Genomic DNA, 24,349 nt, shown 5'->3' on the forward strand with positions numbered 1-24,349 from the left:
CATGATAGTTCACGCCTCCTCGCATATGACCTTTCAAACACTAAAAGTGTTTTACAAAAGTTAAATTACTATATTGTTAATATATAGTATATTGAGTGATCATGATGGTTTTCACATAATTTTGTAGCAAAAACTCTAGGCTACAAGATCCAGTTCTCAAAAGTCTTGTAGACAAATGTTTAGTATGTGTTATATGGCCTTATTTCAATGACTTAAACATTTTGTTTTTCAAAAATCACGCATAAATGTTATTTTCTCAAAAATACAAACATGTACACACATGTTGCTCACATATTATTGTAGTTCAGTTTGTGTTGAATACAGTGTTATCAGACTTTAGCCATTGATGTGTTTTTAAGCAACTGAAAAAAGCACAAATATCAAGGCATGTCAAAACTTCTCCAAGGCCCAAAACACCCTCAGACCCCAGAGGGTTAAGAAAATGAGGGGCAAGTCAATACATTTTTGTGGTAATCAACATTGCCACAAATGCTGTAAACATCAAAACAAGCTCAAAACAATTGATGAAAAAGCAAAAATGTAAAAATGTAATATAGACAGGTTTTAAACCTTAGTTGTGGCCAATTTTCCTTTATAAAAATACTGCTAATAAATTATAAAAGTTATAACAAGTATGATAGCTTACCCTGACTTTACATATGTGGATAATACCCTTGTCTTAAGAATACTTTTGATCCTTAACTTAATGTATGCCAGTGTGCTTTTAGTATTTTTACTTGTTTACCCAAGAGCTATAACAAAAATATAATGTAATTGGAATATAAAACTCTTATTTAAGAGGGTTTTGAAAAAGGTTTTTGAGAGCAACATTCAAAACTACTACTAGAGTTAACACACATTTGTATAATTGGGCTTTTAACCTTAGAATTACTGAGATACTGTATAGCCCCTGTGACAACTTCCCTGTGTGAGAAGTAACCTCAATCTCCCCAAAACTATAAGCTTATAATATGAGTAAGAGGCTGTGGCAGTGGGTTTGGCTGACATTTTTTGTGACTCTACCGAACCAAGTTGCTGCCTCTGAAGCACTCAGGCTAAACTGAGACTCCAGAAATTTGGGGCCAAATGTAGACATCCCAGCTATGAGCGTGGCCTCTGTGGCTCCAGCAAGACACAAAAAGATAAAGGTAGGGTTCCTCAAGAGAAGCAGCATTGATCTAAAAAGAGAAAGAGATATGGAGAAATACAAAAAATAATAATAAAAAAAGTGGAAAATGAGGGAGATGTAGACTTGAATGTAAATGTAAATAAACAAAATAAATTTCCTTAACTTAGAGAATGTTAAGCCAAAATTGCATGAAAAGTATTTATTGACTGTTCTACTACCCAGTGATCACAGTTACCATGGTATTCCAATGATCTCTACTTTTTATTGATAAATGTACAGTAGTAGAGAGAGGGAATGCGATGGGATCAGATGGTCCGAGGGGATCTGAGGCTGAGAATAACTACTACCCAACAGCCTATGCAGCATTAGTTCACCAAAGTATGGATGGGAGATGTGTGAACAGGACTTTGTTTCAGTTTTTAGTCTGACACAATTAGACAAAAATGACATTGAAAGGTGCTAATACCCTGAACTTTAAAGATTAATAATCTAGGGACCCTTCACAGAATTGGCAGAACTTGGCAAACTAGATAATGACAACCTCAGCACCTTCCCATCAACTGACTGACTAAATAGAAACACATCAGATGTTAACGTTAACCAAATGGTTGTTAACAGACAGGGTGATGTGGTAGATAACCAAAGAAATGCAAACTTTAAATACCTTTGAACAAAAGCAGGGGAAAGCAGCCCTAGCAAATGTTCTCTCTCTGTTCATGTGTTCATACCTTGGCATGTCCTTCACTGTTTTTCCAAACTGAGGATCAGACGCGGTCAGCTGGCTGCCATCCTTCAGGTGGTGGGCTTCTGAGACACGCATGGCCACATATCGCTGAGAGCCTGCAAGAGAATGTGAGATGAAGACAGTTATTCACACTAACACAATTGAGATTAGTACTGTTCATAAGTCACTTGTCTTTTTTTAAATTGCACTTGCGGGTAGCACCTGGTAATTGCCGTGGGTAACCCAGTAGAGGCAATGCAATAAGCAGAGCTGCAGCCCCTCCGGCCAGGAAACCAATCCACCAAGCCCCCACCCAAAGCGGGTTCTCTGGAGTCAGCTCTGTCCTGAAAGAGAAAGAGATACTTTTAAGCCAAAAAAGTCAGTTGTTACTGTTAATGCAGAAACTACCCTTATCTATTTAGTATGTTGACGGAATGTATGAAAAAAAATCTCTATAAAAATCTATAATAGCCATCAAATCATCTCCTAGATTTCTGTGTATTTTAAAGCTACACTATGTACATTGTGCTGCAGAGTTTTTCAAATAAAATTAAAGACTTTTTAAGACCTTTTTCCAAGACCTGAACAAATAAAATTAATACAATATCAACATACCAAAACAAAACCACATGATCTAAAAAAAAATATGTATCACAGACTCTTATTTAAACACTTTAAAAAAATCATAGCGTGGAACCTTTAACTTTAAATACAGTGGGTACTCTTATTTTGAAATGCTTGCATTCACTGCTTCCAGTTGCTCATATAAAGAGATATAAAATGTGCACTCCTACAATAATCTTCATTTTACAATATCAGGGCTCCAGACTAAAAAAATTACTTAGGAGCCATAAGCTCCTAAACTGAAACATAAAGGAAACAAATGGCTGTTTTTAGTAGCCAAATCACAGAATTTCTTGATTTAGACTGCTGTTCAGAAACAAGATAGAAAGCCAAATAAAAAGAAGTCAGCTGATGATTACCCATTATTCGAAGGTTTAACAAACAGTATATATAGTTAAGAAAAGTTTGCATTCCCTTTTGTCTCATAAATATTCACACCCCTTTCATAATTTATAAAGATATAAGAGATCAAATATTTTTTTAATACTGCTCTTCAGAATCAACTTTACAGATGTTTACATATAGTAGTGTGTTGTCTTCTTGAGCATCAATGAATGTGTGCACCTTGTGTAATAGTTGTGTACAAGTCCCTCAAAAGCTTGATTTATATATATATATATATATATATATATATATATATATATATATATATATATATATATATATATATATATATATATATATTTAAATAACACACACATACACACACTACCGGTCAAAAGTTTTGAAACACTTACTCATTCTTTATTATAATTTGTTTTCACATTTTAGAATAATAGTAGTAAGCAAAACTATGGAATAACATAAATGGAACTATGGGAATTATGTAAAATCCAAAATAAATCAAAACGGTGTTATATTTTAGCATCTTCAGTGTAGTCACCCTTTGCCAGAAATGTACTCTTGACATTTTCTCATCCAACTTCTTGAGGTATCACACTGTGATGCTTTTTAAACTGTATTGAAGGAGTTTCCATCTATGTTGGGCAACTAATGGCTTCTAAAAGTCATCAATTTCAAAAACGTTTCTTTTTTTAATTTTAAAATTAAATAAATTAATATGGTGGCACAATTATAATTTTGTCTACAAAACTAATTTCAAGTATTTAAGCACATGCTTTCAGATCAAAATATTTTTAAGATCATGAGAAACATTTAAGTCAAGTGTTTCAAATCTTTTGACCGGTAGTGCGCATATAAACACACACACACACACACACACACACACACACACACACACACACACACACACACACACACACACACGTTGTGTTTCCATGTTTTATGGGGACTTTCCATAGACATAATGGTTTTTATACTGTACAAACTTTATATTCTATCCCCTAAACCTAACCCTACCCCTAAACCTAACCCTCACAGAAAACTTTCTGCATTTTGACCTTTTCAAAAAACATAATTTAGTATGATTTATAAGCTGTTTTCCTCATGGGGACCGACAAAATGTCCCCACAAGGTCAAAAATTTCGGGTTTTACTATCCTTATGGGGACATTTGGTCCCCACAAAGTGATAAATACACGCTCACACACACACACACACACACACACACACACACACACACACACACACACACACACACACACACACACACACACACACACACACACACACACACACACACACACACACACACACATCCAAAAGTTTCGAACAATGTATTCAAAATGAATTTGGTACTTTAATTCACCAAAGAGGCATTCAACTCATCACAAAGTATAGTCAGAACATTACTGATGTAAAAAAAACTGCACCATCACTATTTGAAAATTATTATTTTCCAGCAGCCATCACTCCAACACCTTATCCTTGAGTAATCATGCTAAATTGCTCATTTGGTACTAGAAAATCACTTGCCATTATATCAAACACAGTTCAAAGCTATTTGGTTCGTTAAATGAAGATTAACATTGTCTTTGTGTTTGCTTTTGAGTTGCCACAATAGACCGGCATGTCTTAAAGATAATATTAGGTCAAAAATTGCAAAAAAGAAACAGCTTTCTCTAGAAACTCATTCAATTATTGTTTTGAGGAATGAAGGCTATACAACGCTTGAAATTGCCAAAAACTGAAGATTTCATACAAAAGGTGTACACTACAGTCTTCAAAGACAAAGGACATCTGGCTCTAACAAGGACAGAAAGAGATTTGCCACATCTATGGCAAGTGCTACAGGAAGCAAATGCAGAAGCAAACCCTGGTCATACAGACACAGGCACAGGGTTAAGCTCCCCGCCTAAGTGTTAAGCTCCACGCCATTGGAGCGACCCTCTCAACAAACTTTGATGTGCATTTCTATTAGGGCTGAAACGATTAGTCTACGTTATCAACAACGGCAACAATAAAAAATGTTGAAAAACTTGTCATTGTCGAATAGTCGTTTGATGTCCAGATGCATTTTTTACTTTCCAAACAGCTTCAGGTGATGTAGATTGCAAAGTATAAGGGAATAATACAAAATAAGTAAATACAGAAGCACTCTCCTTTTGCCACTCAGCTAAAACAAAACTTGCGCATCGAGCGTCTTTAAAGGAAACACCCGGAGTTACATCTTTAATGCAGTTATATTTTAATGCATTATGGCTTTAATAAAGTTCAAATAATAAGAAAGCAGGTAATGCAAATAACTACAAACTCTGAAATTGTCATTTCTGTGTGCGGTCAGCACCTCTTCTATGAGTTGAGCAATGTGTCCCTATCTAAGGGGGAGAGATTGAAACCGCACCCAGGTGATACACACTCTGTTGTGGGGACACTCATCCATCTCACGCATGCTTGCTGCAGCTAGATTATAACGTGATGGCTCACAACTTATTCAATCATAATATAGGTGTCATTGTGCATTTCTTATCATGAAGAAAACTGGCAATATGCAGCTTTATTAATAAAAGAGGTTTTTTTGTGAGTTAAAGATTGATTGAAATGAACAGAAAGGTGAGTGTGTAGTCTTCGCCCTATTATACACTGCAACAAAATACGTTTTTGATTTGTTTTGGCTTGTTTTATAAAAATTATATCTAAAACTCATTTAAAAACAACATACATTTACCTTAGCAGATATACAGTAGAATATATTTTTTTTATCGGAGAATGTTGCATATAATATTAAAAATACAAATATTTTCAAATATCTAAAAATCCTTTAAAAAAAGATGCTGTGGCAGGGGGAAAGCCGGTTCTCGTTCACCCGGGAAGGAGGCGGCGAGAACCGGCTTTTCAATATAAATAATAGTTTAATGGTAAACTTAAAAGACGACACAAACACACACCTGATGGACATGTCCGTAAACAATCTCTCTCTCCCGCACAAACCCCTACAGTAGACCTTTACCCCTCACGGAGGCATAATTAGCCTAATACGGGACCGGGTGCACAGGATCACGACCCGGCCCCGCCCTCCGCCCTGCCACAGATGAATTCACCTGAGAAGCAGCATATAAGATATTTATACTTGCTTTTAAGAGAATAGATCTTGAATATAAGAATATTTTGTCTTCAATGCACTTGCAGAAGTATAACAAAGTGAAAAATACACATATATACAAAATAACTTATTTTTAAGATGCATTCTCTTAAAGCAAGTCTAAATATCATAAATGTTGCTTCTCAAGTAAATGTATCTTGTTTTAAAGGGGTCATATAATGCCATTTTTGTACAAGTTAATATGAATCTTTAGGGTCTAAATGAAAACTTTGTAATATACTTTTATTAAAAATTCTCATTAGTATTTTAAGAAAACACTAATTTTACCTGCTCAAAAACAGCTCTGTTTTCAGCACTGCGTTCAGAGCATATGACTTTAAATGATAATGAGCTTTGGTCACCCGCCCCTCCGTACACAGTTTTTAATAACACAATAACCATAACGCGTTGTTCATTATAAACGTGGGATTATGAAATTATATTGAGAATGTCGTAATGTTATGGAAAACATGCCGTAATGTACCCTGAGTGTAAACATTAGCCACATTCATTGTGAAGCGTGCAAGCGATTTGCAAAGATTAATATAAAGGTTAATAAAAAGTTACACTTACTTCTTCTGGAGGTGCAGAGGGAATATAAATAGTTGGTACCGAATCTTTTTTCAGCAGCAGCTTCTTAGCAAAACCAGCTTTATACTGACCCTCGTTTATAAAGCAGTCTGGTGAAAAATGATTCGCACAAACATAAACGCATTGACGTTGCTCGTGGGGAATATTCCCATCGTAATAAAAACTCAGCCACTGCGTCTTCAGCGGTTCAGATTTAGGAACATCAAAATGACTGCTGTGTTCGTTATTACACCGAAGAACAGAACACCACAATCGCTTAGGCGCCATTCTGCTCCAGTGTATCAACAATGATGACGGACTATGATTGACAGCTCGCTCACAAGCGAGGGCGGGTCTGTGTTGAAACACTGCTGTCAATCAACAATCCTGGGAGGGGCGTCCGACCGTGTGACGTCACGCGGTCGAACGGCTCGATTTGAGGCAGGGGAAAATATATAAGGAGATTAAAACAAAAACACTGATGGATTTTTATCATAATAGGATGGTTGTGTACAGGCACAGCCAACACACATTTCAGTACAATCAACTTGAAAAAGTGCATGTACCATTATATGACCCCTTTAAGGATTTTTTGCAGTGAATTTGTTACTGAATTCAACTTAATGCATTTTTTTCCTTTAATTCAGTGAATGTCTTTTAAACGTATTTTTAAAAGATGATTTTGTCCTCTGTATTGTTAGCAAGCACGTTTAATACAATCTTTTTAATTGTGGCACAAGCTAAATAGTCAGATAAGAGCTAATGATTAATCATTGCAATAATCGCTGAACAGTCAAATAATTGTTCTAATAATCATTAGATTAGCCGATTACCAAAATAATCCTTAGTTGCTGCCCTAATTTCTTTGTTGCCAATAGATTATTGGGGTTACATCTGAAATCATATAGTCGCCCTGAAAAATAATCACTCTGAAATATAATCAAATGTTATCAAGCTTTGGGGCAACATCGGTTAATAGCAAATATTAACTACTAATAAAATACTACGACCGATAATGAATAACAAAGCTGGTAACCTACAATTACATATGCAGCGTAAAACTCTTAACCATGTATTGAGACAAATATTATACAAATAATGTGGTCACAGTCCTAACTTCCACCCTAATTCATGTAATGGAAAATTTGGATTCTTTTTCAAATATTTTTTATATTTCATTTGATAAATATTCTGCTCCCATAAATAATGATTCTGTAAAATGTTTCTTTAGTTTTTATTGCCAGGAGAATATAACAAAATATAACACAGTGGTATACATATAAATTAATCACTTCACATTTGATAATCCTGTTTAAAAATAGAGGGGCTAGCCTATAGACACATTAAAAGAAAGTACAGGTTTAGAGACTTAACAGTTTTTGGAAGTCACAATTGTTTGAATATGCGGTCTAATGATGCTTGCTCATAACGTCTGCGCATGTGTAAAACACTCACAAATGATAATTCTCTCTAATGAAATGTGAATGTATAAATTCAAACAAATAATTGTCTGATGCGTGGGCATCCTCATGAATGCTGAATGCTGCAGTAAAGTCTTTATCATTGCAACGTTTAGCCAGAAAATACATTTTGTGGTGTTTTTAAGTTTGTTGTTCTTTTTCCTCTTTTTTTTCTTTTTTATTGTGGATAGCAAAACAAGCTTAACTTGCCCTTACCGCCTCCAACTTAATGTTTGTTACTTTGGGAGAAAGAGCTCTGGAGGCATTCAGCTCTGGCTTATTGAAATTCTATGGTTATAGTGACCCTTAGTGGAATAGAGTTGCGAATTACCCATTAACGCGGTAATCACAGCGGTAGAAAGCCTATTTTGAATGGATACACACTGTACCTTCGTTTCCTGTAATTTATCGGCGATTGTGTCTTCAAGTGTTTCTTTGTGACAGCAAATGGCTCAAATGTAAGTATTGCCAACTTGTGGATCCACTAATTCATATAGATAATTCCAGGTGCAATTGCAGTCTGCACGTTCAAAGACATGCGTTTAGAAAAATTGGGCTTCACGCTTTGTGCTCAAGGAATCTGCTAATTATGAGATTTGCATCATGCGTCCTGTACCAAATGATACTTTGGGCTTAAGTTGGAAAATCTATATATTTTTACACATCCCTAAATTTATTGTTTTTATTTGAAGCCATACATGTGACTTTGTTAGGTTCAACATATCAAAATCTAATTATTTTCATGTACCCCCAGTTGGGAATCACTACTTTACTGGACTTGACAGCAACTTGCAGCTTGTGTGTGAACAAAGCAATGTGCTGTTTCTCATTTCAGATGCAAAGATGGCATACATAAGCCGTCTTTCCACTATTGTGCCAAATGAGGGTGTGCTAGTGCCCGCCAGGGCCAGTTGCATTCCCACCATTACTTCCGGGGCTTCATCTTGCCTCAAGGCTTCTTCATAGCCTTGGTTATAGCGTCGGGGGCCAATAGAAGAATTTTCCATGGTTCGAGATCATGGACAGTATATGGGACATCATCGGTGGAGTTGTCAATGTTAAATTATCTTGATATCTAGCTAATGTTTACATATGATATAAACACAGATTATATACTAGATAACTTGATAACATGACAGCTCATCTTGAGATTCCCTCTTGTTTGTGAAATGGGCAGGGTGTGTAACGTTGGCACATTAAGGGCAGGTATTGGGCAACGCTGCGGGGCTATTGGCCCGATGGTGGGAACGCAGATTGATTTTGGTCTCACTACTTGAGGTCCGAGGCTATTGGCCTCAGCTGGCCAGTTGATAGCCTTGGCTCACACTAGCTGCAGACACTGGGACAACAAAGCTACAGACCAACAGAGGGTGAAAACAACTCTCCACTGAACTCATTCAAATGTCACTTAACCGTAAGATGACATCAAGTGACCTACAAAAAGAATGGTAAATGGCAGCTGGGGTGAAGTGCACAGTGAAAGTCGGTTTTTCGAAACAGGCTCCTAGGGGCAGGGCTGAAGTTGTGCAAAGCTAGAAAAAAGCCCTTTATCAAAGAAGCAAATTAGAGCCAGGCTGAGGTTTGCAAAAGACAATAAAGATAGGACTGTAGAGAATTGGAGTAAGGTCATCTTCTCTGATGAGTTAAATTTTCAGCTTCGTCGAACCATTAGATGACCAGGTGTTGGGCAGAGACCTGGATAGGCCTACAAGCCACAGTGTCTTGTACCCACTGTGAAATTTGGTAGAGGATTGGTGATGATCTGGGGGTGCTTTAGCAAGGCTGGAATCGGGCAGATTCGTCTTTGTGAAGGACACATAAATCAAGCCACATGCAGACCTGCCAACCTTGGAAAAATGTTTTGAGTACCATCAGTGTGACGGGGCACAGGGTTTGATAACATACCATGTTTTGCTCATCAGGACATTGTTCTGTTCATACCGTGAGTGAAAGAGAGAAGCATGAAATAATCCTCCAGATAAACGCTTATTAAATAATTGTGTTAATAAATATTTTTTAAGTAATGATAAAAACAATATAACGCAAAGTGTAAATGTGTAAATAAAATGTTTTATGGGAATTTAATATTAACAGACTAGTTGACTTAATTCCAATGCTGAATAATAGCAGCTGTAGCGTTTAGTCGACTAGTCTCGCACATCCCTAATTTACATATGTAAAAATGTTTTAATAATAATAAAAACAATTATGTTGTGATGTAAAACACTGTCAATGAGATATGAGTAAAACCCAAGTTTGAGTTCAGGATTTCCATTTTGTTTAACTAAATCAGCTTCTATAATCACATCCTGAAATAGGCAAAATAAAAATGTATCCTCTTCATTTAAAAAATATCTAGAAATGTACGCCTTCCAAGATAGCTGAATTATTACCTGATTAACTTGATGGTTAAATGTCAAAACATGAGTTCATTGATGTCATTAAATATTAGTCTGCTTTTTTATTCCATCATGTCGGAGGCCTCTGTAAACATTTAGTTTATCCGTGGGGTTACGTGCTACCGAAGTTTAATGGTGCAACGCTCAAATATTTAGTAGTGCATAAATTGTGACTTAGCCTAGTTGTGATATAAATGGGCACTAAGTTCTAACTTACACAAAGCTGGTGCAACAGGCACCAGGTGAACAAGCAAGCTAGCATGTGAATTACGTACCGTTAGGATAACGTTATTAATGTTAAATATTTTCCAAAGTTTACCAGGTCTGCACTCAGTCACACACATATTTGTGCTATTCCTGTTAAGGCAGTATTTTAGAGTAAACACTGGTCATAATCTAACCAAAACTAGGACAACACCCATATTTACTGCATGTCAGTCTTTAATTTCTTCATTCTGCCCAAAAAAAACAAACCACACTTAATAAAGTACAGTACATAGTAAATTTTCGTAAGCGCTGATTTATAAACAATTCTCATAACAAATCAGGGGAAATGTTTGCACATCTTGTGGTCAAGTGCACGTTATAAGTGGCACAAACTCACACCAAATGAGTTTGTGTGGAGCAGCAGTGAAATGAGCCGCTCTGAGATGGAAAAACACACACATCTGTGTGAGCACAGATCACGCGCCTGAACAATTCTGGAACTCTTCACTGTGGAACACACGGCGCATCAAAATATTTCAATCACAGCACTTGCATAATCACTAAGCCATATAGCGATTTCAATTTTATTTACATTTATTGTTCAGCATTACTTGAGCATTTTATAATTTGTATGGCTGAATTTTGTCTTCCTCTAATCCGAGTGACCATGAATGACAGAGTATTTTTAATTAATCCATGCAATCACGCCTGAGTGATCATCGACTCCAGAGGATAAGTTAACTCAATTCAGTATTTCAACTTTCCAGAAACCACCCCAACCCGTTTACCTTAAGGAGTTAGAGGTACAGTGACTACTGTACTGTCCTCGCTTAAGAAATCAGTAAGATGGCGGGAGTGGAAGGGGAATCGAGCAGGATTGTGTTGCTGTCGATTTGCAGTCTCTTTTTAATGATAGGAGCATTTGTCAATCATACCTGATTGCTATTTGGGGTATGAACCCAGTGCTATGATTGGTCGAGCTCTTCTTTTGCTGTTGCTTGATTTGAGTACTGCGCGTGCATAGAGGCGTCACCAGGCTTTTATGTAGTTTAGAGTGACAAATTGTACCAGCGTATTTTGAGGTCAAAATGGGTACCAGCTACGCAAAATGTGTACAGGTTGGCAGATCTGCACGTGCAAGGTTATCCTGGAAGAAATCTTGCTTCCTTCTGCTCTGACAATGTTTCCCAACTCTGAGAATATTTTTTTTTCCAGCAGGACAATGCTCCATGCCACACAGACAGGTCAATTAAGGTGTGGATGGAGGAGAACCAGATCAATACCCTGTCATGGCCAGACCAGTCTCCAGACCTGAACCCTGTTGAAAACCTCCTGAATGTGATCAAAAGGAAGATGGGTGGTTACAAGCCATCAAACAAAGCACCAGGAGTGGCATAAAGTCACCCAACAACAATGTGAAAGACTGGTAGACAGCATGCCAAAAAAGCTGTGATTGGAAATCAGGGTTATTCCACCAAATATTGATTTCTGAACACTTCAAAGTTAAAACATTAATATTGTGTTGTTTAAAAATTATTTATTATTTGAGGTCTGAAAACACAGCATCTTTTTTTTTTTTGACCAGTTATCATTTTCTGCAAATAAATGCTCTAAATGACCATATTTTATTTGGAATTTGGGAGAAATGTTGTCAGTAGTTTATACAATAAAACAGAAATTTTCATTTTTGAAAATTCACACACACAAAATTTCATTTAACTCTTTTGCAGTGGTCTCTTATTTTTTGCCAGAGCTGTATGTACATTTATATATTTATTTGGCAAGTAGTCTTGTAATAAGCTGGATAATGAGCAGTCATACAGTAATTTTCGCAAAATAAAACACCAACCGAACTCTGACGCAAACCGGAGGTGCAATTCAGCGTTCTCTTCTCACCAAACAGAGAGTATTTCTACTTTTGTTCCAGCCACCTGCACTAAATCAGTTAGAGATAAGAACATCTACCTACTTCTTAAAACATTTTTGCCATGATACAGCCATGAAGGAAATGGCAGAATAGCAAATTACTTAAATTTAAAGTGTCAAAAAGTCAAATAAATAAATTATCTAATGTCTGGTTGGGTTTGGTAAAGGAGATATACAGAACAACAAAAAAGGACTTTATGTTTGACAATATACAACTAAGAGCACAAATGAATATATTACAGGTCATGTGACAGAGTTCTCTGGATGGAAGCGCTAGGGAGTATGGGGGCAGTTCAAATCTTTCCAAGCGAACTTTACAAACCCCCAATATAGCTGCAAACAGCGATGACGGTCCAAAGCACCATGGGTCCATTTCCACTCGGTGGCTTTCGGAAAACAAAGCATGATTGACACAGCAACAACTCAACATTAAACATGGACCCTAAACATACAATGTGTAATAGATATATGCCACCATTCCAGTTTGACTACAACTTCATGTAATTTAATCCACTGCCATGACAACACTATTAAAGTGGCACACTTCCTTCCACCAGTTGGTAGCGCTACAGTTTAGGATGAGCTCCCACCCCTGATGGTTTGTAAAGCTGCATATCTCAGCAACTTCAGTCTGAGTAAAAACAGCATGAAAAAGTCAATTTCTTTGACGATTTGAATATTTTGAATTGGAATATCAATTTTAATGGATTTTTTAAATGGTATAAAATGCCCTTTCTGCTTTCTCTTTGAGTTCATTCACAGCCAAAGTAAAATTACCTGTAGAACTGATTTTTAGGCCGAGGTAAGTGTATGTCTTTGTGATTTCAATGCTTCTGTTTGATAACGAAAATATGTTTGTTAGTCCCTGAGATCTGGATCGTTTTTGGAAGATCATGACTTTTGTTTTTTGGTGGTTGACTGACAGGGCCCAGGTCTGACAGTAACCCGCCAGAAGATTCAGGCTGTCCTGCAGCCCCTCTTTAGTGGGCAACAGGAGAACCAGGTCATCTGCGTAAAGGAGACACTTTATTTCGATATCATGTAAAGTGAGACCTCGAACAGGAGATTGTTCAATAGTTTGTGCCAACTGATTGATATATATTTTGAAGAGGGTGGGTCTTAAACTGCAACCCTGTCTCACTCCTCGCCGTTTAAATTAAAAATCTGGTTCTTTTGTTGCCAATTTTAACAGCACATTGACTGGCTTTGTACATTGATTTGATCACATCATAAGCTTTTCCCCCTACACCGCTGTCAATAAGTTTAAAGTATAATCCTTCATGCCAGATTGACTCAAACGCTTTCTTAAAATCTACTAAACAAGCGAAGATTTGTCTTTTATTTTGATGTACATATTTATCAATTAGTGTCTGTCGGGTGAAAATGTGATATTTGATATTTACTCAAGGCATTGTGCTTCATAAGGAAGTCTAAAAGTCTGGTGTTTAAAATACTGCAGAAAACCTTCCCCAGATTACTGTTCACACAGATGCCTTGGTAGTTATTAGGGTCTAATTTATCGCCACTCTTATAAATGGGGCTGATGAGTCCTTGATTCCAGATCTCAGGGAAATAACCCACACACACAGAACATCATTGACCAGTTTTAGGATTGCCAGTTTAAAGTTGTGATCCATGTGTTTCAGCATCTCATTGAGTATGCCGTCTACACCACATGCTTTTTTGGACTCTTGACACCAATTTTGTCTTCCAGTTCTTTCATTGTGATTGGAAAATCTAATGGGTTTTGGTATTCTTTAAAGGATAAAGGAGGTTCAAACTCTTCAAATTTTTTAATAATGTCACTTAGATCATGATTTTGGGTTGTGCTATATAGATCTTGGAAATGATTTTTCCACAGCTCTCCATCTTGTATTGCCAATTCTTCATTTGATTTATATAGTGATTTCCATTTATCTCAGAATTTGAGTTTACTAATTCTTCAATTTCTTGAAGCTGGCTCTGTAAAAACTGTTCTTTTTTTCTTCTGAGTGTGTATTTATATTATTTTAGTGCCTCACAGTAACAGAGACGCAGTGGTGGACGAAGTACACATACTTGAGTTAAAGTAAAAATACTCAAGGTAAAATATTACTCAAGTAAAAGTAGAAGTGCTGCCTTTAAACATTCACTTGAGTAAAAGTACAAAAGTATTTGCCTTCAAATGTACTTAAGTATCCAAGTACTATGATTTTATTTATGGCCATAATGTCCTATTATAATTTGTCACAAGACTCTTGCTTAACTCATTCTACATGAAGACTAATGTCACTCTTGGCACACCAATCTATTAATAAAATTACATTAATTAGTCAGATTTATATATATATATATTTGAATTGAATACATTTTTTGTGTGTTTAATTTTGGAGGAAGGGACTGTTCCCATAAGGTATAATACATTTACAGTATTTACTGTATATATTTTTCTCGAGTGTCTATGGTCATAATTATTAACATCCTAATGTTATGATACATTCACATAAACCTGCACAACGCCATTAAATATATATATATATATATATATATATATATATATATATATATATATATACACACACACACACACGCACACATATACAGTGAGGAAAATAAGTATTTGAACACCCTGCTCTTTTGCAAGTTCTCCCACTTGGAAATCATGGAGGGTCTGAAATTGTCATCGTAGGTGCATGTCCACTGTGAGAGACATAATCTAAAAAAAAATCCAGAAATCACAATGTATGATTTTTTAACTATTTATTTGTATGATACAGCTGCAAATAAGTATTTGAACACCTGTCTATCAGCTAGAATTCTGACCCTCAAAGACCTGTTAGTCTGCCTTTAAAATGTCCACCTCCACTCCATTTATTATCCTAAATTAGATGCACCTGTTTGAGGTCGTTAGCTGCATAAAGACACCTGTCCACCCCATACAATCAGTAAGAATCCAACTACTAACATGGCCAAGACCAAAGAGCTGTCCAAAGACACTAGAGACAAAATTGTACACCTCCACAAGGCTGGAAAGGGCTACGGGAAATTGCCAAGCAGCTTGGTGAAAAAAGGTCCACTGTTGGAGCAATCATTAGAAAATGGAAGAAGCTAAACATGACTGTCAATCTCCCTCGGACTGGGGCTCCATGCAAGATCTCACCTCGTGGGGTCTCAATGATCCTAAGAAAGGTGAGAAATCAGCCCAGAACTACACGGGAGGAGCTGGTCAATGACCTGAAAAGAGCTGGGACCACCGTTTCCAAGGTTACTGTTGGTAATACACTAAGACGTCATGGTTTGAAATCATGCATGGCACGGAAGGTTCCCCTGCTTAAACCAGCACATGTCAAGGCCCGTCTTAAGTTTGCCAATGACCATTTGGATGATCCAGAGGAGTCATGGGAGAAAGTCATGTGGTCAGATGAGACCAAAATAGAACTTTTTGGTCATAAATCCACTAACCGTGTTTGGAGGAAGAAGAATACCATCCCAAGAACACCATCCCTACTGTGAAGCATGGGGGTGGTAGCATCATGCTTTGGGGGTGTTTTTCTGCACATGGGACAGGGCTGACTGCACTGTATTAAGGAGAGGATGACCGGGGCCATGTATTGCGAGATTTTGGGGAACAACCTCCTTCCCTCAGTTAGAGCATTGAAGATGGGTCGAGGCTGGGTCTTCCAACATGACAATGACCCGAAGCACACAGCCAGGATAACCAAGGAGTGGCTCTGTAAGAAGCATATCAAGGTTCTGGCATGGCCTAGCCAGTCTCCAGACCTAAACCCAATAGAGAATCTTTGGAGGGAGCTCAAACTCCGTGTTTGTCAGCTGACAGCCCAGAAACCTGACTGATCTAGAGAAGATCTGTGTGGAGGAGTGGGCCAAAATCCCTCCTGCAGTGTGTGCAAACCTGGTGAAAAACTACAGGAAACGTTTGACCTCTGTAATTGCAAACAAAGGCTACTGTACCAAATATTAACATTGATTTTCTCAGGTGTTCAAATACTTATTTGCAGCTGTATCATACAAATAAATAGTTAAAAAATCATACGTTGTGATTTCTGGATTTTTTTTTTAGATTATGTCTCTCACAGTGGACATGCACCTACGATGACAATTTCAGACCCCTCCATGTTTTCCAAGTGGGAGAACTTGCAAAAGAGCAGGGTGTTCAAATACTTATTTTCCTCACTGTATATATATATATATATACACACACACATAGAATATATATATATATATATATATATATATATATATATATATATATATATATATATTCTATGTTATGGGAGCAGCCAATTTCCTTCAAAATTAAACACAAAAACGTATCAATGCAGTATTTCTGCTACTCCCCAGAAAAAATGCTATTATATGCAAGTCATTTTAGTGTCAACATAATAAGCAATGTACATTATGCATCAATATTTACCGATAATTGCTGCAATAATAGCTGCTGCTCTCTGCCCGCTTAAAATAATTGGCAACGCAATTTGTTTGGAACTATTGAGAGCTACACGAATCACGTGATGCCTGGCGGCGAGATCACTGTCGCAACCGTCTATGTTCGCAACTCTCATATGTAACGGCTCTGGGGTGCGCTTCCCGTACAACGACGTAACTTGCTGCTCCACTACCGTAGTACGATGCACTGTTGAAGAAATCAACTTGCTAGTCACGACTGTTTCCCGAAACCGCAAATTGGTTGTTCAACCACGTTGGTTAATGATGTCACACAAGTGGTGGAGTAAAAACTACTTTTAATGAATCTGTTTGCGATCGAATTAATGCTAGATGTTTTGCTATAAATTACGGACATGTCATCTGAGGACTATCTCATATTTTTCTCAGTTATTTGCTTTATTTCCAGATTCAATCATAGGCTCGTTCTTACGCACTAGACACGTTCACACATGCGCACTCTTCAAAAACGGTGCTTTAAATCTATTGACAAACTAAAAGACATAAAGGACATTTGCATGTCTTCTAAATAAAAGACACTGATTGTACTTAATGTCATCTTGCTTATTTGGCTCAAGATAATAATTTATTAAGCCCACATGTTATAATAACAAGAAACTCTGCTTCTAACCACAGGTCGAGAGCTGTCGTTCCAACCACACAACTCTGCGATGCTGTTTGTGAATGTTCGTTGGAACGATGGTTTCAGGAAACACCGACTCGTTGAACTATGATGATAACGACGGAACTTGCGACCACAGTTGGCTAACGATGCTTTTGGGAAGCGCACCCTGGTTCGCGCTTAGTAGATGCCGCCAAGGCAAGTTCAAAACAAAGCGCAGCTGTACTGTGATTGGTGGCTCGTTTGACCAGTTACGTTTTTATCCACTCATAAATAAAAAGGAACGACTGATTTTGAAAATGTAGTAGAGTAAAAAGTAAGATATTTGACTTTGAAATGTAGTGGAGTTAAAGTAAAAGTCTCCCCAAATTTAAATACTTCAGTAAAGCACAGATACGCAAAAAAGCTACTTAAGTACAGTAACGAATTACGTTTACTTCGTTACTGTCCACCACTGCAGAGACGTAGGCCTTGATTGTCTGGTCGTCTGTGTTTTTGGTTGGATAATTTTCGGAGGTTCGTCCTCAGAATCGTAGTCTGAATCAAACCATTTGTCTGTGTCTAATTTCTTTTTCTTAGGTTTGATTTGTGCCAAATTGCTCCTTTGTGCAATTTTGTAGAAAATGGTATTTAGATCTTTTACTGCCTGATTTACACCATCTTCATTTTTAGTGTATTTCTGTATTTGGAAAGAAAGTATGAGAGATTGTATTTCTGTAAGTGTAATTGCATTTGTGTAGTCATTGATACTGTTATCCGTCCAATTAAATTATAGTATTCTGCTCATTGTGTGTTGTGTTGTGATTGTTGTTTTGGTTGTTGATTCAGACTGTTTGACATACAGGGTAATTTGGCTTTGATCTGAGAAAGCTGTTAATGGTTTGACAGTGAATGCTCTCAAAGAAGAAAGGTCCAAATCTGTCATTGCATAGTCGACCGTGCTGCTAACAAGAGCTGAGCTGTAGGTGTACAGTCCAAATGAGTCTCCCCTTAGTCTTCCATTGACGATGTACAGACCCAGACTACGACAGAGCTGTAGCAGCTGCTTTCCATGGGCGTTTGTTGCCTTGTCATTGTTCGGTCTAGGGGCATGAGAGGGAAAAATAACATCATTTCCAGTAATGAATCGGTCAACGCATGTGTCTATGAAATCTAGTTCTACACAAGTTCTACAGTTCAGATCACCCAGAATCAGCACATTTCCCTGGCCCTGGAAATGACTGATTTCTCTCTCTATGATAAGAAAGGTTTCTTCCTGGAAATAGGGTGACTCAAGAGGGGGGATATAGATTGCACATAGAAAGACAGATTTTGATGTTGACATTATGCCTTTTTTTTATTATTTTTAGCCATAAAATGGTATTGTTCAGTTTTTATTAATTATATGGCACAGGATAGTTCAGATTTAATCCAGATTAACTGGATTAAAGGGATTCCCAAGTCTCTACCCTGTTTAACTGATTTGAGTTTTACTGATGGTAAAACTATTTCTTTGTACCCTGCGGGACAACCAGTGTGCTCCTCACCTCTACTCCATGTTTCTTGTAATTATGACATCATGTTTCTTGTAATAATGACATCATGTTCTTGAAATTCTCTGATGAAATGATGGCCAAAAGCTGAGGAGCTCAGACCTTGTATATTCAACATGGAAATGCAAAATGATTTCATCTAAAGATAATCTGTTGGATTTGTTTCCCATTTGTATTAAAGAGAAAGACATAAAAGACCAAAAACAATGCAGAAACAATGAATAGTGAAAATATAATTATGTAAGATCCTTAAATTTTTGGAAGCACTGTCCTTACACAATTAAAAAAAAAAATGTCCTCCTCATTTCTACCACTGCCCAGTGTGGGACAGTAAGCGTGAGCAGATGATGCTCAACATGTGCTTGATGTCCTGAAGTTCAGTGTTGGCTCGGTTTGCTTCTCCACTGAGAGCCTGGGTGTAGCTCAGTTTACCTGGCTGGGGTGTGGTGTGCTGCGGAGGGTGGTTCAGTGCTGTGGGGTAACCTGCAGGTGCTGGGTGTTTGGGGATTTCGTAGGGCAGTCTCTGACCACGTGGCTCCTCTCTGGGTGCTGTAGCTCTGGATGTCTTGTTGGATGGGACATTGTTCTATGACCTGCGTCTTGTTGGATTTCTTGGGCTTGGGTTTGTTCTGCTCCAACGGGGGCTTGTCTGATTGTTTCCGATTTAGAGCAACATCTTTCATTCTTTTTGCCAGCACATGTACAACATTCCTGTATAAATGAACATGATAATACAGACAGCTTGTGTCCAGGTCTGTGTGGTGTGCCAGGTGGACATTAGGCAGTAGGGTGCAGTGTCTTGAGATGCTGGCATTTATTTTGGTGATTGTGTGGGGATGAAGATAATTTTTGAAGTGGGGAATGAATGTCTTGCTTTCTCCAGAACAGCTCTCAGCCACCCCATCCTGCTGGCTCCTCAGGTCATGTGGCTGTGGGTATAATGATGTGGCTGGGGCAGCTGAGCCCTGGGACTCCCTAAGAGGAGTCCCAGGGCTCAGCTAAGGAGTCCCAGGGCTTTCTTAGTGTTGGGGCACCAGACTTTAACAGCTCGGTGATGGGGGAAAAGTTTATTTACATCAAATACATTTTCCATTTGAATCTATTTCCGGTTTCTCTGTGCTGAATTTCTTTGGGCTGCTGTCTTGTAAGTGCTGGCTCTGTTGTGTGTTATCTGGCAGGGGGTGCGGTGGCATCAGTGGGTTGTCTGAGTTGGGCTCCTCAGTGGTGGGGGACAGCAGTGGTGCTGTAAGGGTCTGCTTTCTGTCCCTCTCTGGTCTCCAGCAGCTCTCTTATCTGCTCTCTCAGTGCTGTGAGCTCACTGCGCTGCTGCCCTTTCTCTTCCTGTAGCTCTCTCAACTGTTGCTCTAGCTTTAATGTGCACTGCTCTCTATCCTGTAGCTGCTGTCTTAATGCTTAATCAGTTATCCTGCTGTAGTTTGGTGAGACAGGCACATGTGTCTGTGTGCACAGGCTGCTGTTTTAACACTGTTTCTCCCAGCTGCACAAACTCCAACTCCAGCCTTGTGAAGTGTTCCTGTAGAAGAGGAACAGATTTGAGCGCTAGAAGGTCCAGGTCCTGGCTGGGTCTCTCTTTTTCCTCAGTCTTTGTGAGAGGGGCCCTGCTGTGGTCTGACCTGGGCTCTGGTGTTCTCTGTGCATTCTGCTCACATCACTCGTCTAACAAAACAATTCCAAAGATCTGAAAAACTGAAGTGTCCAATATGCTCAACTTATGTTAGATGTCCAAATATCAGTTGTAAAACTGAGCACTGCTTCGGGAACGGCTTGTAACTTCATACCTGTCAACACTCCTGTTTTTCCCGGGAGTCTCCCGTTTTGTTATTTCTCCCAAAAAAACCTCCCGTAATTTGGCCCAAACCACATTATATGAATAATCACATCAATATATTATTCCAAGGTGGTCCAGTTGCCAGATCTTGAATGAAACGCATCCTACTCACACAATCGACACATCATACAAATTACAACTCATTTGTGACCTCAATCTGGCAACCAAAACCCATTTGCGCTGTTGATATCCACGCAGGCAGTAGACGCGGGATGTTAAATTAAGCATCACTGGTAGATGGGAGGAGAAGATTCAGCTGGTGCTCCGGTGAAAAAAAACTAAATATACATGTACATTTACCAACAGCTGGATGGAAGAATTGAATTTCATATCCCGAAGCCATATCGACAATGCCCACGCCTTTTGCAATGTGTGTTGCACTGATTTTAATATCGGACACGGTGGGAAAAAATACGTTAAATCACAACGGCACAATTTGTATGTATTTAGCCTGCCTGTGCCATCTAGCACCCCCCTTCCCCTCTCCCGGATTTGTGTACCCAAATGTTGACAGATAACAGGCTGCGTGTGTGACATGACACGAGATTAAATAATTCGGGCAACGCGACTTCGGAAAGTACCTCATACTCTGTATCGAGGAAATTTATCAGATTTCTGAACCCTCTGTCCTAAACTATGGAGAACAGCTGGTCATCCAGGGCCATGAATTCCATAATTTACCTCGTAATTGCTTTGGTATTTTCGCTGCTCATTCCAAGGAATGATAGGAGAGGCTGCTGACTTGTGGCTGTCTCTGAGCTCTGGCTAGCTTTAGGCGCTTTCCCTTTTTTAGCTTCTTTTTTAAAATGGGCTTTTTCAGCTGGGTGATGGTGTTATAAATGTCTAATTAGGTTTGTTGATCCGAAAGTTATAGTTGTGGTTCCCCCACGGTTTACTTTGGCCTTGCAATTATTCCAGATTTCGAACTTTATGTATCCTTCACTCACAGTGAAGATCTTCCACGGCAATGACATGTTTACGTGCGGCTGTGACGTTATTGCCTGCGCCGCTGGCAACAAAACGGACCGGCTTGGAATCGGACAGACGTGAGGCTGACCGGCCGGTCACCGATCCGGGCTGAGCATGCGGAAAATTGGCTAATTCCGGTCCCAGGTCGATCGGTGCATCTCTAGACGATACATTTATTATTCACGCACAGTAACCCCTTAACAATCACATGTGCCTTTAGCTTATATTGTCATGGGTATCTGGGCAGACTGCAGAAATAAAATCGGTGATCGGACAGCGAAGACACTGAGACAGGAACCATGGGTATAATTGTTCTGGCTGGAAAGAGTTAAAGGTTCTTAACAAAGATTGCATCCGCACCTCAGCTGATGTATATATTGAGTGGGGACACATTGTTTGCATTTTTTTATGGGATTCGACTGCAAAAGACCTCAACCAAATCATGAACTCAGCCCCCGCCCATTCTGTACTCAGACTCAGAACTGTTGGAATTCATTCAACAATGGAGCTTGGATGTCCTCTATTAGACAATTCTTGTAATTGCCACTCAGAAAATTAATAGACAGTGGCTTAGACATGGGTTTTCTTGTATTTTTACATTTCAGTTGATATTTTTACTATATTTTATTTATATAAAATGTAATAAATGTATTTATTAACATTAAACTTTAAAGTTAAATTATGCCAAATACCACAAAACATGTAAATATGCACAAAAATAAATGATTACATTTAATGCGTTGCCATGCCAACAGTATTTAAGATATCAAGGATACCTTCGGAATTTAAAATGTGCAATGCCATGACATTCTTTTAAGCAATTCAGGAGAACATAATAGGGATTTTTCAACGTCCGTTAAAAGTGACACACTTCCTTACACCAGTTGGTGGCGCTACGACCGTGACCCACAATAGTCACGTCAAATTGATCAGCCCGCAAGGACAAAAATTTTATGTTTTCAATTTTCTGCACGCAGAAGATATGAGACTTTTCCTTATTCCATTTGTTGACGTTAATTTGTTGCTTCGCCATAGCAACACCGTTTGTCTGTAACATTAAATCCCTGGGAGGAGTATTTCAAATTCCTCAGCATGGCCTTTTCAAACAATCCAAAATGCTGACTTCCTTTTGGGCAGAACAAATGACTGTGAGTGAGAAAGTTGTCCGGCTTGATGAGATCTATATGTGTACAAACTTTGGTGACTGTAACTCAAAAGGGATGTGCTAGATAGCCCCCGGGACATGCCCATGTTCTAGGAGGCACCAAAGAAGCCCTTCTGCACCCCCCCAACCTGTAACTCTGCCACGCCCTAGTGGCCAGCGACTCCGATGCGTGTGCAAACTTTCAAGAGTTTTCACGCATGTTATGTATTCCTAAAGTACTGAAAACCTTGAAAAGAAGCGTAAAAATAATAAGAAGAAGAAGAATCCTTAGAAGAAAAATAGGGCTTCGCACTTTCAGTGCTCGGGCCCTAACTAGGATCCAAGTATGAGAAAAGAGCCCTTCTTCTCTCCTCCCACCTTGAAAGTTTGCTCTGAGCATAGAGTTTATTTCCAATTTTAACTGGGTCAATGTCACTTACGTTTGATCAATCTCTGTGTAAATGTTCAGAAAGAATCCACCCAACAAGTATCCAGCCGCAGGTCCTACAATGGCAGCAGTGTAGAAGATCCCTGGGAAAAGAGAACATAGCACATTTAAAGCGAATTGTAGATCTCTGTAACTCTCTCTATTGCTCTATTGTGTTATAGAGCTGGTCTAAGTCACACGGATTCATGTTTTTTTTTTTTTATTCATCAAAGGACCCATTGGTGAAATGCAAAAGGGTAGGCAGTGATTGTCTTCAATGGCCTTTGAAAACTTAAAGGTAGAGAGACAAACAATCGAAAGGGTTTTTTTATTGATGTACGAGGTGGAAACTAGTGGAGTTTACCGATCAAGAATAAAAGAAAAATGACTAGGTGTGTCGAAACTTGAGTGGGACAAAATTGCAGGGTTATGCAAATAGCAAGTCTTGAGTACTTTTCATGTAATAAATAAGCTAAAATCATACAGAAAGCATTTTAGAATATCGTGCAGAGTACTTTTGGATTGTCTACACAATCAAACAAACCTTGCAGCGATGAGTCTCACCTGACCACATGTGATCGGATCGCCCGAGATTCATCTTAATGCCAGGTGAAAACGGGGCCATAGATAATCCTCCAACTTTAAGTCTCATTAAACATTGTACAGTAAATATGTAAACAGCATGGAATCATGATGTCACAAGTTTATGCAACAGCAAGGTATGAAAATGCAACAGTGATCAACTTGATGACCTGTAAACGCTGTTTCCACCTGGTATAAGATACATTTAGGGTGATTCAATCACATATGGTCAGCCCTAAATACAGGTCTAAACAGGGTCTAA

General features: G+C 38.4%; 1 protein-coding gene across 1 annotated transcript in view; it reads right to left on the minus strand.

Annotated features, from left to right (window-relative positions):
• Window positions 1-24,349, minus strand: part of LOC127619120 (solute carrier organic anion transporter family member 4A1-like) — a 43,061-nt gene that overhangs the window by 9,883 nt on the left and 8,829 nt on the right. The window contains exons 3-6 of the mRNA XM_052091884.1: window positions 23,519-23,609; window positions 2,076-2,197; window positions 1,858-1,969; window positions 1,024-1,178 (exon numbers count right to left, since the gene is read on the minus strand). Of these exons, the coding sequence (XP_051947844.1) occupies window positions 1,024-1,178; window positions 1,858-1,969; window positions 2,076-2,197; window positions 23,519-23,609 (480 nt within the window). The remainder of the gene's footprint in view (window positions 1-1,023; window positions 1,179-1,857; window positions 1,970-2,075; window positions 2,198-23,518; window positions 23,610-24,349) is intronic.

Source organism: Xyrauchen texanus, chromosome 25 (genome assembly GCF_025860055.1).
Source record: "Xyrauchen texanus isolate HMW12.3.18 chromosome 25, RBS_HiC_50CHRs, whole genome shotgun sequence".
NCBI classification, from domain to species: domain Eukaryota; kingdom Metazoa; phylum Chordata; class Actinopteri; order Cypriniformes; family Catostomidae; genus Xyrauchen; species Xyrauchen texanus.